The 17,672-nt window shown below is 42.9% G+C and overlaps 1 protein-coding gene across 1 annotated transcript in view; it reads left to right on the top strand.

Annotated features, from left to right (window-relative positions):
• camk2a (calcium/calmodulin-dependent protein kinase II alpha) overlaps positions 1 to 16,244 on the top strand; it is a 39,665-nt gene extending 23,421 nt beyond the window's left edge. Inside the window, exons 5-18 of the mRNA XM_038300702.1 lie at positions 97 to 162; positions 251 to 323; positions 4,590 to 4,692; positions 5,186 to 5,269; positions 6,059 to 6,153; positions 6,244 to 6,366; positions 6,440 to 6,523; positions 6,642 to 6,684; positions 11,300 to 11,340; positions 11,434 to 11,482; positions 11,560 to 11,635; positions 12,387 to 12,481; positions 12,561 to 12,789; positions 15,019 to 16,244. Of these exons, the coding sequence (XP_038156630.1) occupies positions 97 to 162; positions 251 to 323; positions 4,590 to 4,692; positions 5,186 to 5,269; positions 6,059 to 6,153; positions 6,244 to 6,366; positions 6,440 to 6,523; positions 6,642 to 6,684; positions 11,300 to 11,340; positions 11,434 to 11,482; positions 11,560 to 11,635; positions 12,387 to 12,481; positions 12,561 to 12,789; positions 15,019 to 15,022 (1,165 nt within the window). The 3' untranslated portion in view covers positions 15,023 to 16,244. The remainder of the gene's footprint in view (positions 1 to 96; positions 163 to 250; positions 324 to 4,589; positions 4,693 to 5,185; positions 5,270 to 6,058; positions 6,154 to 6,243; positions 6,367 to 6,439; positions 6,524 to 6,641; positions 6,685 to 11,299; positions 11,341 to 11,433; positions 11,483 to 11,559; positions 11,636 to 12,386; positions 12,482 to 12,560; positions 12,790 to 15,018) is intronic.
• Positions 16,245 to 17,672: the final 1,428 nt, after the last annotated feature.

The raw sequence follows: 17,672 nt of genomic DNA, 5'->3' as shown, positions 1-17,672 counted from the left end.
TTTTACTCCAATTAGATCATGTGTTACCTTGACATTAATCGTCATGGTTCAGATTATTTCCCAGATCAGTGAGTTTCTCTGCTCTGTGGGTCTCAGGGTCACAGGTGGAGAGCTGTTTGAAGATATCGTAGCCAGAGAATATTACAGCGAAGCCGACGCCAGGTGAGAGCGCATGATCCTCCTCCAAACCTCATTATACTTTCCTCCAGGCTTAGTCTGAGTGTATGTGAACTTTGACCTTTATCTGCAGCCACTGCATCCAGCAGATCTTGGAGGCGGTGCTTCACTGTCATCAGATGGGTGTGGTCCATCGAGACCTGAAGGTATGGTCCGACAGATTCTCCACAGTCTGAAGTCTAGATGATAGAGGGACTCAGATTTTTATTTTGAAGTTTAAAATATTGGTGCAGCAACGTTTTCGTATTCTTGTAGAAAATTTCTCTTTTCTCCTTCCAATGTGACTGATTTGATTCCACAAATGTTCTTAGCTTCAGTAAATGATCCTGCTAAACTTCATGCAGTCCACCTTTGTTCTGTGAAATGTAAATCTGCATAATTACCTCCCCGATTATGCCATATAAGGCTACAACTTCCCACGCTGTCAGAAGGTGTTCATTCATAAAAATGCCTTGAAGACAATAGAAGAAAAACTTAAAGGTTCAGAGATGGAGGTTCTGCTGACTGAGAGCTGAGCAGCAGGATTAAAGGACCAGAAAAAACCAAGCAGTGAAATAAATCACAGAGCTGGAAATGATGTAGTTGGACTGTTACAGAAGTAAAAATAAAATAAAAAAATGAAATAATATTAAAAAAAATAATATTTGATCTGAAAACAGTCGAAAAGTACTAATAGAGGCAAGAGGACCAATATCTTATGTAAATATTAATATGAGTTCACCATCAACCAACACAACAACATTCTGCTAAATCTTTTAATTCACACACATACCTGTGCTGTACATCTCCAGACCTCGTCTGTCATCCCTTCATCCATTCTCCATCTTTCTCAGACATAAATATAAAAATGTTAACGATTAAACTCTAATCTATTGAATTCAGACCCAAACATCCACATTTAGTGTAATAACAAAGCCAAGGAGCTGCCATGGAGGGAAATGAATGAAAGTCTGAACGTTAGAGGAGCTTTGCTGAACTTTTAACCATTTTCTGTTCCAGATGTTATTTCAATAGTAGCTTGATCTCACATAGAATCACTGACTGTTCTTTCTTTGGATGAAATTACATCCCCTGGATACTGACATGCCAGCTGCAGGTGAAGTGACCCATAGTTCTGTCATCAGCTAATAAAAATATAATTTATAATTGCAGGGCTGCATAATAATGATGCAGCCTAATAAAATGGACCATTCCTTCTAAGTAACAACAAATGTTGTCATTTAACCAGCATATGTTCATACATGGGCCATAAGATACAGGTAAGTTATCTGATCATTGACATAAGTTACTCATAAGTCGTGACATCTAGTTTATCCAAAACCTCTGAATAACTTGTGCATTATTTATGCTTAACTTATCAAGAACTTATCTCTACTGGATATCAACGTATCTGACATGTTCCAGACGAGCACTGAACATGTTTCTAACTTACAGCTACTGTATAATGGCGTATTGGCAGCATTTTGGTATAAAAGAGGTTAAAAGGAGGAAACTATCAGTTCTCCTCCAGACTTCATCCCCATCATAGGGTGAGAGAGAAGGTGAGTGTGATAGATCCTCCCTCTGTTCACGCCAACGGCCAACAAACTTCCCAGCAGACCTGACGCTTACTTTCTTTTTCTTTGTTTATTTATTCTTTTTTTCTGGCAGGTGGTAAACAGCATTTCGGTTAATACTGCAATTAAATAATTTTTAGGCATGTGCATCATTTCATGGGCATTACACCCATACATAAGTTAGGCTCGTTTGTCGTTCGACATACGCTCTGGACTCGTTATGAATACTCTATGTATATGCCCAAACTTGAAAAAATACATAGAAATGTTGGCATATGCCGGCATTTTTGGAGATTCTGGGATGTCATGCATACGCTGGCTAAATCGCCAAGGTGTGACAGGGCCCTAAATTACAGTGGGTTTGTTAAAGCGGGTGAAAGATGGAATCTTTAATTCCAACACCACTGCGATAAGCAAACTGCAGGGGATCCTGACAGCTGCTTGTTTGTTTACTGAGGTGAACCAACAGAAGTGTCTCTAGGACCTTCCTGATGTGGGATGTCTGATCTGTAGCCATTGAGGACTGCTGCCTGAGTCTTTGGTTAGATTTTGGACAATATGCAAACCAAGTGTTGTCGAATTAATCATGTTTGAAAGGGTTATATGGGTTTTAAAGTGTTTTGGCTTCCATAACGAACTAAATATAACAACAAAACTAACATTTCATAGCAAAATGTTACCTCAGAGAGATTGAGATATCACCGCTGTTCCGGTCCTGATGCATATCTAACTGGAGCAGATGGCTCAGTAAACAGGAGATACTGCAATCGGATGCCGACTGAAAAATGTGATGGGGATCAATTTAAATGCTGGAGAGACTTTAAATGGAAGAAAACAGGATGTATTTTCTCTGGCTATTTTCTCATGCAAAGCAGCGGACATCGCTCCACCAGCAGCTGCTGCTTTTCACTCCTATCACATGAGATTTTTCGCTATGATTTGTTTTTAAGTTAAAAAATTTTTATCACTGCGCAAGATTTCTCAAAACGACACCTATGGTTCAGAAAAATAGCAGGATGCTGCTGAACTGAACTTTCATAATGAAATTGCCACAAAAGGATAAGCTGTGTGGCTATGTCTGTGTCTGATTGTCCGTCCTAACTCCTAAATCCCTCAGTCACCGAATAGAGCGGGGACTATGAAGTTGACTTTATTAGGAACTCAGTTAGCTAACTGTTTCGACAGATGATCACTGCTTTTCGCTCAATGTTGGTCACCTAACTCCACCTCCCCACCTGCGGGTCTGCGCCATCTTTGTTATTTGTTGCCGCCACAAGAAATTCCATGGTGCTTTTTACGAGGAGAGCTCTTGCAAAGCAAATGGGATATATCTGTTGTCTAGTGACCATGGTTGATCACTACTTTTCAGGGTGCAATGTGGGGAATTTAGAGTAGAGTCCTGCACGGGTCGACCCGTTTATTTTTATTTACTTATTTTTCACCCGCAAAAGAGCATTTTAGCGGGTGACCCGTCGGGGACCCGCGGGTACCCGACCCGTTGCAGGACTCTAATTTAGAGTCCACTATTTATTCATCCACTAGCCATTCAAATGCCCAGCTAAAATGGTGTAACCACTCTATAGTGCCCTATATAGATATTAGAGCGGACGTTTGGACCCAGCCTATGATGTTCCTTTTCCAATATAGCAATTAGCAATTCTTTCCCTGCTCTCTCTCTGCTCTGTTGGGGTAACCGGCTTATTATTATAGGGTTGTGGTCCATCATAGGTGAAGTTGTACAGATTTAAATCCTCTTTAAATTCTGATGTCCAAATTAGCATTGCTATCCCTTGTTTACTGCTGTAAAGTTAAGGGGACTATCCAACATCATGTCACTTTCGGTACCCTTGTTTTATTCACAGAAGTAAAACATTCTCACAAAAATAGCCCAACAAGCTTAAATCCTTTATATTAAAGTCATTTAGATTCAACAACACCCGATTTCTAAAATATTATAAATGATAAAAGTGAGGGTCTAACCTTCAATCTTGTCATGATCTGCCTGATAGCTCGCCTAAATTACTCATGCCTTTCACCTGCTTCACTCTTTCCAGTTCCTAATTATCACTCATCACATCCACCTGCCGGTTTCCCTTATATTGGGCTCAGTTCCAGCTATCATGGCCAGATCATTGTTTGATTTCTGTTTCTCCAGTCAGTCAGTTTTGTTAAGTTTAATTAGTTCAAAGGTTCTTATCCCTGTTCCAGTGAGGACTTTATTCTTTAGCCAGTGTCCTCAGGCGAGTTATTCCCTAACAAGTGGTGAGAGTGTTTCAGTGATTCTGTTTGCCTGATTCTGTTCCCTCTCACCCACTGATCCTGTCTGTCCCTGCCTGATCTGCCCACCTGAACCTCAGTTGACTCCTGCTGGATTCTGCCTCTTTGTGCATTTTCTGTCTGAGCTGGATGCTGGACGCACAGGTCTCTGAACCTGCCTTTGCACTCTGATGGATTCCTGGAACCTCTATCTGTCTGTTCCTGAGTGGACCTTACTGTTAAACCAGAATCGGTGATGGGTTGTGCCCCACACCTGCCGTCGTTGCGGTCGCAGTTCCATAGCAGCGCGCTATTGTTCTGTTTTTGTTCTAATAAACGTTTTGAACTTTCCTACTGGCTGTGTCACCCTAAATACTGGGTCCATATGTTCTATTTTATGACAAAGCTTCTCTTTAAATCTCTGTTTGCTGGTATGGTATTAAACACACAATACTGCATTGTCGACATTCTGCCAGGGTCCTCACTGGAGTTTGGAGTTAGCAGACTTTATGTAAAACACAGAGCAGCTAGATTTTTCAGCACAAATTTTGTAAAGCAAAGGGCAGGGTTAGCATGTTATCATGTGTCTCTTGTCTTCAGCCAGAGAACCTGCTGCTGGCCTCCAAATCTAAAGGAGCAGCCGTGAAGCTGGCAGACTTTGGCCTGGCCATTGAGGTGGAGGGAGACCAGCAGGCTTGGTTTGGTGAGGCAGTCCTGACCGCAGTACTCATTCACTTATTTTACTGAAAAATCCTCTCCATCTGTTTCATATAGTCCAGTTACTCTACTTATTATGTCTTTGTATTAATAAATGTGCATTCTGTTTATTCAGTGGGTTTTGTTTTTTGTTTTAAAGAAACTTTGAGTTTAGATTTTTTTTTTTTGCCTTTTTCCTCAGAAAATAAAATGTAAAAATTTATTTTAGTTTTCTATTATTTAAGTTATATTTTGCTATAAAAATGTAAAACTACCATCTTCTATTTATGTAAAATGTATGTATCTTTTTTAAACTCAATTACTTCCTTTTGTATTGTCTTATTTTGCACTTTTTATGCATGCATTCTGGTCTTTTTGTTGTGTAACTCCATCAAACAGCAGGGCATCTTTTTTTAGCAACCACCTCAGTCACTATATGGCAGCAGATGTTGTCACTGGTATGTTTATGTAACTTATTGTGTTTGTTTGTGTGTTTTCAGGCTTTGCAGGAACACCCGGTTATCTGTCCCCAGAGGTTCTGAGGAAGGATCCATATGGGAAGGCTGTCGACCTCTGGGCCTGCGGTCAGTTTCCTATTTGATCTTCTATCCTCTTATTTTTGTATTAAACTTGAATCTGTCACTTTATACAGACGATACACAGCTGTACAGCTGCTGGAATCCTTTAGTTTTATTTACACATCAAATGGTAAGCATTTTCAATTCAAAATGTTGAGTTGAGTTCAAGGTTTTATACAGTAGCCCAACAAAGCTTTGTTTTTGTTTCGAAAACATGCAAATTGGAACAGATGAAGGGGTCCAACCCAATGACCCCCATTCAGAAGGAATGGACCCCTTCATCTGTTCCAATTTGCTTGTTTTCGAAACAAAAACAAAGCTTTGTTGGGCTACTGTATAAAACCTTGAACTCAATGCTAATTCAGACATTTTAAATTGAAAAAGCTTCCTGGATGGGAAGCTAAACGTCTCCAAACTTGGAAACAAATTCTAGTGGATTTATTTTTCATTTTCTTTTTTTGCAGGGACTTTTAATGTTATTTATGATTTTATTTCTTCCAAAACTCCAAACTGGAACCAACAGCGGAGTTCTGATCTGTTTACCTGTTCAGGTTTAGAATCCCTTTTTTTTGGTCAAACTCTGTATATTTTACTGATTATTTGAAGCCACATCCTCCACCTGAAATCTCAGGTCACCATGCCAACCTCTCCTGGTACTTCCCAGGTCGGAACCTGTTTAAAGTTGGACATTAAACCAGTTTCCTTTTTATTCAATGTGTCTGCCATAGTTTGGACTCTTTGTAAGGTTCTTTGTGATTTTTCTTCAACCTACTTTTCTCTTTGTTTGATCCACAGGTGTGATTCTCTACATCCTGCTGGTCGGCTATCCTCCATTCTGGGATGAAGACCAGCATCGTCTCTACCAGCAGATCAAAGCCGGAGCTTATGATGTGGGTCACGTGACTCAGTTTGATGTCACAGATATGAAGTGAGGCTGCTAAGCCATTAATCAGGCTTTAAGTTGTCTCCTTCTCCACTAGTTTCCTTCCCCAGAGTGGGACACGGTGACTCCTGAAGCCAAAGATCTGATCAACAAGATGTTGACCATCAACCCGGCCAAACGGATCACAGCGGCAGAGGCACTCAAACATCCCTGGATCTCTGTAAGTCTTCATCCCCGCTGCAGCCTCAAGGTGATGAGGATGATGGTAAAATTATGTGCTCTCTTTCTCCCAGCATCGTTCCACAGTTGCATCCTGTATGCATCGACAAGAGACTGTCGAGTGTTTGAAGAAATTCAATGCCAGGAGGAAGCTGAAGGTGAGGATTTTCAAAATAAGAGGCTAAGATCAGTATTACTCTGAGATTAATGTGGCATTATGTCAGACTGCTGCTGACAAAACCAGAAGGTCCAGATTGTAACAGCTTCTTTCTGCAGGGAGCCATCCTGACCACCATGCTGGCCACCAGGAACTTCTCTGGTAAGATCTGTAGATCTCCTTCCTAAGCTGAGTTCAGAGGTCACCTTAGAAGCCAGACTCTTTCTAATTGGCTGTCAGGGTGTCACTTCATGACCTCTGACCTGAAAGTTTGTGTTTCAGTAACAGGAGCTTTAACCACAAAATCCACCAATCAACTGCCAGCATACATGGCGTTGGCAGGTTAGCACTCTGTTCTGTTGTTGTTGTTGTGTGTGGTGATGTTAGCAGCAGCAGCTGTTGTGAACTTTCACAAACTCTGAGGTCTAAAAATAGCAGAGAGGGAAACCACCACGGTCTGCAGCTGTCTGCACATGCTCAGTAAGATTTCCCCAGGAGATCAGGGTGGTTCAGTCAGACTGGTTGATCAAAATCAACCAATCCTGATAAAAAAAAAAAAAAGCCTGCAGTGCCATCCTGTAGGGGATTCCGGACAGAATAAAGGCCTGTTTCTCAGAGCAGAGTATGATCAGTTTTTCCCAAACAGGTCACATCCTAGAGGAATAGTTGAATAGTAAATTCAGTGCTTAAAGGATTGTTTCTGTGCCTTAGAGCAATGTTTAGTTGAAAGGCCCTGAACTCCAACCCAACAAATAAACAAAACAAATGGAAACTGGGAAGCAGGATCTCTGAAATATTTATCATCACTCAAACCAAAGAGTTTTCCAGGATATTTGATGCCAGTTATGGCGCCTCAGGTCAGAGTAAAAATCAGACACACAGAGATGGAATGGGATCCTTTTCCATTCATTCTCCAATATAGAGTCAGTCAGGATGAACTTCCTCCTATGCTTCCTTGTTTTATTCCAACATCTACTGATCCAGACACCAGAGCGGGTCAGAGTAGGCTAATGTCCCGTTCCCACTGGCTGAAAAACCTGCAGTGGAAACAGCTCACTGATTCATGTCTACCCGGGTCATGTGACTCGGCAAGCAATCTGTGTTAAAATCGCCTCGGCTCTAAGCGGCATGCTGTGGGGACACCAGACCCGGGTTGACCCGCTAAATTACATGACAGCATTGAACACATGTCATCACACCGCGCCAGTAGCTTCTGATCTAACAAGCCAAACATCTCGCTCTACATTCGATATACATGGAGCAGCGCTGGTTAGAGGGAAACAGACAGATTAAAAAACAATAAAGCTCACTGGCTAGCTACCCTGGCTTCCTTACATCTTACTCTCCATTGTTTACTTTTCTGATTTCTGTCGCACTGATGACATCATCAGCCAGCAAGATAGTGTGACCAGACACGCAGCGGTGGGGGGACAGAGGCCACGCAGCTTGCCAGCGAGGGGTTAGACCCAGCTTTTTTTGCCAGTGAGAAGGGAGCCCGATACCGATTGTTAGTGGGTCGACCCATGTTTGAAAAACACGTTCAAACACGTTATTTTCTGAAGGAAAGAGGCAAAACATTTCAATAAAGGACCAGAGTAAAATAAAGAGCGCGGCTGCTAAAGAGGGACAAAGGTGGACCAGGTCTCCCTTACCTACAGGGTCATTACCTAGCAGCTCGGCAACGACCATGGAGCTGTTTATACTCATATAATTCATTCAGTTTAATAAAACTTTATTGATCCCAGAGGAAATTTGAACACTATTTCAACTCATCCAGATGCTGTAGGTGTTGATGCTGGAGGCAGGAAGTATCTTCTGTACAGTTGATCTGGGGAAATTTCTGACTGAAGACACTCTTTTGGTGTTTTAAGAGGCATTATGCAGTTTTCTACTGATACTGCCACCTGTGGACAAAAACAGAACTGCAGCGTTCTTCTGCTCGTTGCCGTTGCTCACCCTCGTTTGCTTTTTTTTTTTTTTTTTTTTTATTTGCTTTTTTCACCTTACCTTGAGTTAAAATTGGTATTTGAGTTGAGCTGGATATCAGTTGCTTCTGAGTTCCCACAAAATCCATCTGGAATCTAACGCTTCAATTGCTTGCTAGGTTGGACCCATTAAACACGGACATGCTGGACGTCACATCTGCAGAACAGCGCAGGAACTTCTGACTCAAAGCACATTTGGGAAAATAGGCTACAGGCTGATAAGTGCATCAGAGCTGAACTACTGAGGTGTCATTCTGGTCATCAAACCATGAATTAGCACTAAAGATTCAAATAAAAAGGCTATTTTAAAGATATTTTTCAATAAAAGCTCACATAATGTCTCTTTAACAATCTAATGAAGAGGACGCTCGCTGTTGTCCATAATTTTCTTCACTTAAAGAAGAAACCTTGGGTAATACTCTCTATAGTTTCTATTGCAGTTCTTAGAACAGAGCCAGCCCTGTTTATCAGCTGTTTAAGCTTCTTTCAGTCATTTTCTGCGATAATGTTATCCCAGCAGATGATTGAGGAAGAGATCCTACTCTGCATGTAAGACTGATTTTTGCTGCAAATACTGAAGGACCTAAGCTTCCTTAGGAAGTCCAGTCCCTTCTTGTAGATGGCTTCACAGTTGCGTCTCCAGTCTAGTATGTCCAGGGGTCTAACAAGGTCTTTATACTGCCCTGCCCCTTCTTTTCTTCTCCCATGACAAAAACAAAACAGTGGATTTGCAGTCAAGTCCACACACTCCTCAGAACCTGAATTGTTGCCTTCAGGTCATGTAACGGAGCCCATCGCACCACTCCTTGAGCCAAACCTGGAAAGGCCAGCTGTAGGAGGACTAAGGAGGTCCATCTTTCCAGCAACAACACAGAAACTGATCCTTGATAAGGTCTCCAACCTCTGCCCGGTGTGGTAGTCCTCCCATCCTGCTTTAAGCCAGCTATAATCAACCCGAGTCCAACATGGTCTCATATCTCCAGCTTTGATGATCATTGTCCTGTGGCACAGAGACTGTTCCTGCAGCACAGGGGCTCTAAGACCACCACCCCAGACTGACCTTCATTGTTTAAACAGGTCCAGAGACAGAGGCAGCCATTTTGACTGTTCTACGCTTTAGACTGCAAATCACCTGGTGTTTCTGCTTCTGTTGTCAGACAATTGAGAAATTTCCCCTCCAGGGTCACTATCGAAACATGACAACATCAAACCTGATGAGTTACTCAGATCCTCTATAGGCGCCTATCTACCCACATGGAGTGAATGAATAACAGGCATGCAGGTTGAGCTACAGGTGCATCTTGTCACCTGAGATACTCCTCAAACTGTCAAGATCCTGTTGTGAGTCTGGAATAATAATAAAATTATCACAGAATAATGTGGTTTTATCAGCTGTTTGAACATTCAACTAAGCACAACAGGGACTACGAATAGAGCCCTCTGACAAAAGCAATTCAGTATATATGCTAATCAGTCTTTCATATTCTAGTCAGTCTGTCATATCCTAGTAGCTTCTCTCATATCCTAGACAGTCTCTCATATATATGTATTTATATACTTTATATACTGTATACACTACCGTTCAAAAGTAAAGCACTGTACTTTTCAATGAAGATAACTTTAAACTAGTCTTAACTTTAAGGAAATACACTCTATACATTGCTAATGTGGTAAATGACTATTCTAGCTGCAAATGTCTGGTTTTTGGTGCAATAACTACATAGGTGTATAGAGGCTAATTTCCAGCAACTATCATCACATTTGTGGGGTCAATTAAATGCTCAAAATGGCCAAAAAAAGAGAACTTCCATCTGCAACTCGACAGTCTATTCTTGTTCTTAGAAATGAAGGCTATTCCATGCGAGAAATTGCTAAGAAATTGAAGATTTCCTACAACGGTGTGTACTACTCCCTTCAGAGGACAGCACAAACAGGCTCTAACCAGAGTAGAAAAAGATGTGGGAGGCCGCGTTGCACAACTGAGCAAGAAGATAAGTACATTAGAGTCATTAGTTTGAGAAACAGACGCCTCACAGTTCCCCAACTGGCTTCTTCATTAAATAGTACCCGCAGTAGCCTGTTTGTGCTGTCCTCTGAAGGGAGTAGTACAAGTTAAGATTAGTTTAAAGTTATCTTCGTTAAAAAGTAAAGTGCTTTTCGTTCAAAAATAAGGACATTTCAATGTGACCCCAAACTTTTGAATGGTAGTGTATATATATATATAATTTGTGTATATGTATATATAAAATGTGTGTATATGTATATATATGAATCCTGCACTTAAATCCATAGCATTTTTCATTCAGTTCCTTCCTCAGAAACGAGCCCATTATAAAACGAGAAAAGCATAACAATCAGCACCAAAGAAGCAGTTTACCATCAGAGCACCTCAGTAGAGCAGCCTGATGGTGGTCCAAAGTTCTGATAGTTTAGGTGCAGACATCAATGTGTCTGTCAGCAGCAGCAGCAGCCGGACAAAACCAGACAGTGTGTTCTATGTTGGCCTGCATCTGTTGGCTGTGGACACTCAGGAATGTGACCGACCCTCTACTCTGCAGCTATCTTAAGTTGATCCTAAATTTGGCCACACATCAGGGCGGGACCTCCCTCCATCTTTGCCCTGACAGCTGACCCACCGGCAGGTTTCCCTCTGAACTCAGCTTTCCGCTCTGAGAGCCCGGGTTCTCCTGCAGGAAACACCCAGACCATGCCGTCTCTGCTCTTCTCTGCATTTGTTCCTTTCTTTCTCACTCTGTTGCTTCTGTTTCTTTTCATTCTCATCCCTCGTTCAGGAGGAAAGAGTGGAAGCAACAAGAAGGCAGATGGAGTCAAGGTAATAACCTCAGAGAGCAGCATGAACAGAACCAGAACCAGTAAGTTCCACTCTCACACTGACACACTGACTGTGCACTGTTTGCTTCTGTAGGAGTCATCTGAGAGCACCAACACCACCATCGAGGATGAAGACACCAGGGGTGAGCTTGATCTGGTCCACAGACCTTTAGCTCAGAGATGGACCCACTAACTGTGTGTGTGTGTGTGTTTGTCTCAGTGAGGAAACAGGACATCATCAAAGTAACGGAGCAGCTCATCGAGGCCATCAGTAATGGAGACTTTGAGAGCTACACGTATGTAACACAATTCACCGAGCTCCTCTTCACAGGCTTTTATTGTGAAGGTCCGTCATGGCTCTGATGCTCCAGGCTGACAGCAGGCTGCTGTCCATGCAGGGATTATGGACATCTCCTAACAGACATTAGCATAGCTAAAGGTTCTAGAAACGTTTAAAATGTTCTAGAAATATAGATCTCTGTTTGGCCATCAGGTTGTCAGCTGCTTTCTATTCAGATCCTGATCCACAAATGGTCCAAAGTTCAGCTCTGAGACACTAAGCAGGAAAAGCGACAATTCAGCTTCTAGCTTTTCGTTCTAGTCTGGCTGAGAACGGGCAGGAAACCGTTGGGTCCAGAACCACACAGAACCATGGTCCTGGATGGTTCCAGAACCAGCAGCTCTTCACCCAAATTCTCTCATCTCAGTTTTTTTATCTGCACTGAGGGATCTTCAGAACTGTTCTGTTCTGCTAAACCAGAACTTTCTGATCCAGACTTGCTTAGTCCTCCTTAACTGTCCTGTTTGTGATGCATTCAGGTTCAGGTTAGTCATATGCAGAGACCTGCTGTCCCTGCTGGTTCTGGTCTGGCTGATCAAACCTTAGACTCAGATCTCAATCTCAGAATGGAACCAGAATCTTCTGCTTCTGGCAGCAAAACTGTTTGAACTTTCATCAACTTTTGAATTTATGATTATTTTCTAGGTATTTGTTCTCCTAAAGGAATCAATGTTCCGTCTGTAAAGAACGTCTTTCTCTGTGTTCAGTAAAATGTGCGACCCGGCTGTGACGGCGTTCGAGCCCGAGGCGCTGGGGAACCTGGTAGAAGGCTTAGACTTCCACCGCTTTTACTTTGAAAACTGTGAGTTTGTCTGAGTGTTTGAAGGACAGGCGCTGCCCTCTCACCTGCACAAGTAACCTTGGTATCTCTGTTCTTGCAGTGTGGTCTAAGAACAGTAAGCCGGTCCACACCACCATCCTGAATCCCCACATCCATCTGGTGGGCGACGAGGCCGCCTGTATCGCCTACATCAGAGTCACACAGTACATCGACTCCAACGGCACCCCTCGCACCGCCCAATCAGAGGAGACTAGGGTGTGGCACCGGCGTGATGGGAAGTGGCAGATCGTTCACTTCCACCGCTCAGGGTCACCCTCCACCCTAAACAAGTAAGAACAGGTCAACGGGAACAGTCCTGAAGGCCTCATGAGAGTCCGTACAAAAAAACCAGTCCGAACTATTCTTTGTATTCAGGGTTCTGTGAAATGGCTATTTCCATTCAGTGGTACCAAAGGAAAAGATAAAGTTCATTTGGGAAACAAAATAACTTCAGGTTCCTACGTATTCTACAGGACCCCGAACACACCCTGAAGCTCCCAAATCTAAGCAGCTAAAGAACTGGGCTGAACTTGTCGGCCTCATCTTCAATGTCATTGTTGATCCTGGATAACAAAGAAAGGAGTCGTTATAAGAAATTGATCAGCCAATCAGACACTAGCTACATTTACCTTTGGAAATGTCGAGCATGCGATCTAAACCTCAACTGCATCTGACATCCTTTCTAACCCCTAAATCCCTCAATCTCTATATAGAATGGGGACAACATAGTGGGGTTTATAGTGAACTCAGGTAACTTACAGTTCGGACAGATAATCACTACTTTTCTCTCCCCGTTGGCCACGTGACTCCACCTCCCTTTTGTCTCTGCTGTCAGATAGCGACAGCTGTAGGCAACAGCAGCTGCTGAGAAAACATATCCCATGATGCTTTGCAAGGACAGCTCTCCTCGCTAAGCATTCCTGGATATATCTGCTCGTCTAGTGACCATGGATGATCATTACTTTTCAAGGTGGATTCTGGCAAATTTCGAATCCACCACTTCTTGATACACTAGACATTCGGACAGTCATTTAAAATGGCATGACCAGTATGTAGCCCCCTATATGGTTATTAGGGTGGAAATTCAGACAAAGGTTATTGTTCAGAAATTCAAATCTCTGTTTCCATGACACACCAAATAAAATGACCCGATCCTGACGTGTGTTAGAACTGTATAGCTTTCGGGAAGCGCATTAGTAGTAGAAGAAGAAGCTTTTGTAAATAAACCCGTACTTATCCGGTCCTCCTCAGCTTTAGTTCTCTCTCTTTATTCTTGCTCCTCTTATTTATTTTTCTTCAGTTCTTCAGTCTTGTTGATGTTTTTTTTTCCCACTATGGACCTTTGTGGCATTATATTTTTGTTTTTGCTGATCATTTTAGGCGCTCAGTGATACCTTATACTAACATTCCTTAGCTACAGGGGCAGAGGGCAGGATTTTCATCCTTACATTACATTTAGAGCCATCTCCTCCACCAAGAAGACCAAAAGCCAGAGGATGAAAGCCAGTAGAGGGAAAAACATCCGGCTGATGATTTTACTTCAAAGATCGGAATGGGTGTGGACACGGACGGCAATCAGATAAAAACCTCTGTCCATCGGAAGGAAATTTCTTTCCAATGTGACCAAATTGGATTTTGACTCACATCTGATCAGGCCTTAAGTCAGTTTATGTGTCCATGGAAACGTAGTGAGGTTTTTGCTATTCTAACCTTGTCAACTTATACAAAAGGTGGTTCCACATTTTCCTCCACTGTCCAGCTGTCCACCATGTTGAATAGAAAAACTCAGTGTAGTACAAAAATGTTAATGTCAGCTGATTGTGCAACAATACATTTCCAGGCTAAAAAAGGAAAACGTAAACTCTAAAAAACAATGGTTGCCTTTTATAAATGTTTAATTTGATAAGGAATTCTAGTTTCTAGATCTTTTCTAGCCGTATTTTTTAAAAATTGGTCCCGATAAATCCTACATACCAAGTCAGGAATTCCCATTTATGTGATAGGCAATGTTTGTCTAATCATGGAAAATCTAAACAAACTTTCAAAGAAGGAGCTTATTGGATACAAAAGTAGTTTGTGTCCTGCTAATATTCCTGACCACGTCAGGGTCAAAGAAGATGTTTGGTTTGTCTGGGAGGGAACTACTGTAGGAGGACAGGAGGTTTCTGGACCATAGACTTATCTAGACAGATGTATCTTCACAGGGTTCATCAGAGGGTCAGGTTCTCTTCCATCCTCGCTAATGTCAGGTGTTAGCCTCATTAGCTAGCTACCACAGACAGGTGTAGCATTATCCGGCCTCCATCTTCTGGGCCCAGATGGTCGGGTTTTTTCAGGTCCTGAAGGGTCGAAGCTTCATGCCATAGGGGCTAAGATGATTGAGATTGTGATTCTCCTTCATTCCCTCCAGTCTTATCACCGGTACCACTGACAGGAAAACAGCCCCGCAGCATCATGCTGCCTCTATCTTGCATCTAAATGTCTAAAGAAAGGTCTTTCTCTGTTTCTTTGTTCTGCAGCTAACATCCTCCTCCAGAGTGGGTGGGGCTCCGATGGGGCTGCTGTCGCCTTGACAACAGGATGATTGACAGCAGGCCAGCTGTTGTCTGACACCAACCATTCAGCGTTTGCTTTGAGAAGTTGGAGGCGTTAGAAAGCCTCGTCAGTTAATCCATCTGTCATCCAACCAGTCAGCTCCGTCCGCTCTCCCTGCTTTTTTAACTGACCAATCAGCTCCCTCGGTGCAGGAACAGGTTGTTTCATTGGTAGGAAACCTTGCATCTCCAGCTATACTCAAACAGCGCCCCCTGGAGTCAGAACCTCATACTGAATAGCACCTATTATTAGCTCCTCGTCATGTTACTGAGCATGTGCAGGAATCTCTCTGTTTACACCATCATGTTCCTACGTCACATCAGGCATTTATGACCATTAATGAACCCAATCTGTGCTGAAAGTGAACAGAATCAGAGTTCTTGGTCAGAACCTCTCCATAGATACAAGGTTTCCCCCTGCTGGTCAGTTTAGGTATATGTAGTAATAAATGATGGTTTATTGTTGTCCTCAGAGATGAGCAGCCAGGTCGGCTTTATGCTGATGATATCCTGATCATCTTAGAGTTTTTTTCAGTTTATTCAGAGTTGATGGAACGCCTCCATCTACAGCTGACGTGCCCTCTGTTGTTCAGAGAGCTCCAGAAACTTCCAGCTTCTCCAGCATTCGATCTTCCACTGACATCCACCCCTCCCCACCCAGGGAGGGCCTAACGGGGTACCTTAACGAGCTGTCTGCTGCCAGTGCTCCTCCTCCATCCGCTGATGGAGGTTTACTGTTTGTCTGATATGTTTTCCAGAGAGAGGAAGAAAGCAGAGAGGGAAGGAAACAGGAAGAGGAAAAAGAAGGAATCTTGAAAAAAGTTTGAAGAATCCAGACTGTTCTTTAATTTGAACAACTAGATGTTTTCAGAACAAACCCAAACAGCCAATCACAAGACAGAAGAACACAAGTTCACATCTCTGAAGCAGGAAGGGTGACTTTCTCAGCGCGGTTTAAGTCCACCAGGTTGGACCCTTTTCCTCCCGTCCTTAGTCAGCGCAGTTCGGTTCTGTTGGACCTGGGCCGCCTTGCTTTGACTGTCTGACCCAAACTGAGAAGGTTCTCTGGCCAAACCCTGTAGAATAGAACTGACCTGAGTCAAGTGGAGAAGGGTCAGTTCTGGATCCATGTCCAACCACAGCCCTGACTGGGAACGACATGAAGTAGAGCAGAACTACAAAAGGAGAGGGAACTATTTCACACATTCTACCGTTAAAACCCGGGTTCATTAGCAGGTAACCCTCCAGACTCAGAGACCCCGAAGTAAAATCCAGTAGAATCAATGACTTACAGAAGTCCAGCAGCTGGGATTTTAATCTGAGTGCTGCTGATCTGTTCCTGCCCTCAGAGGTTCTTTAGAGAACAACTAGGAACCCAACAGACAGCTCAAGGAAGAGGTTAAGGTCTAGAATGTCTCCCAGACTTCTGATCCATTCATCATCTGAACATGGAGATGGACCAACTGCAGAGACACCAGGACATGGAGGACCAACTATGATGGATGAGGAGAGCATAGATCAGAGAAGAAGAGCAGTGTGGAAGTTCCGGTGGAGCTGCAAGAATCAGGAGAATCTACAACTAGGACAACGTTTCACTAATCTGGTCTCAGTGGTCAAAGTCCCGCTTGAAAGAAAATCAAACAAAGCAGCCATGAGGACCAAATAGTTCTGATCACAGGAGACCAGAACAGAACTTTTGGTTCTACATGTAAACACTGTGTGGAAGAAGACTGTGAACGCACCCATGTGGAAGCATGGTGGTGGCAGTATCTTGCTGTGGGAGGTGTTCCATTTCCTTCAACAGGATCGCCACCTTAAACAGCTCAGATTACACCATCATAGTTTGGAATGCCCTAGTTAAAGTCCAGGCTTAGATCGGACCAAGATACATCAAAACAGACGTTCAGTGATCTTCTCCTTCCAGCTGAAGGAGGTTCTACATAGTTCTGACTCCAGCTTCTTCTGCTCTACAGTCATGTCCTTCACATTCAATCCAAATAAAATCCATTCAGGTTTGTGGTTCGGCCGTTTGTACCAGGTTGGACCAGGTTGGACCGGGTTGGACAGAGAAATGATTTGAGTTCTGCTGCAGGTTCTGAGCACGTTTGTTTCAAACTGAAATAAAAATCAAACATCCTTAAACCTCAACATGAGAATAATTTGGGTCATAATACTACACGTTGAAATGGATCAGAACCCGCCTCAAGACCATCTAGACCTGTTGATTTGAAGATAGACTTGGCTGGTAGGTCTGTAAGTACAGGTTCTTGTCTGTGGGTCCAAACAGTTCGAGGTTCAACCCTAAAACATTAAGAGTTCTGAAATTAACCACTTCCTGCATCAAAACCAGAACACTTCCTGGTTCTGATGTTGGATTGCGGTGTCTATAAAGGCGTCCTTAGACATAACCCTGTATCGGACTCCATTGGACTCCTGTTGGGTTTGTTCTGAAGTTTTTTTAAGATTCTTTTTTCAAGCTGAGCTGGAGGATGAACTCGGTATGTCAGCAGCTCCGTCCGGGCGTCTCTGTGGGCCTGAGATGTTTGGAGGTTCTGATGGACCTTCTGCATGGACAGCTC

This window comes from Cyprinodon tularosa, unplaced genomic scaffold, assembly GCF_016077235.1.
Source record: "Cyprinodon tularosa strain WSP-4 unplaced genomic scaffold, ASM1607723v1 ctg453, whole genome shotgun sequence".
NCBI lineage: Eukaryota > Metazoa > Chordata > Actinopteri > Cyprinodontiformes > Cyprinodontidae > Cyprinodon > Cyprinodon tularosa.
The sequence above is the reverse complement of the archived record's forward strand: the minus strand, read 5'-3'. Positions and strand labels throughout refer to the sequence as shown.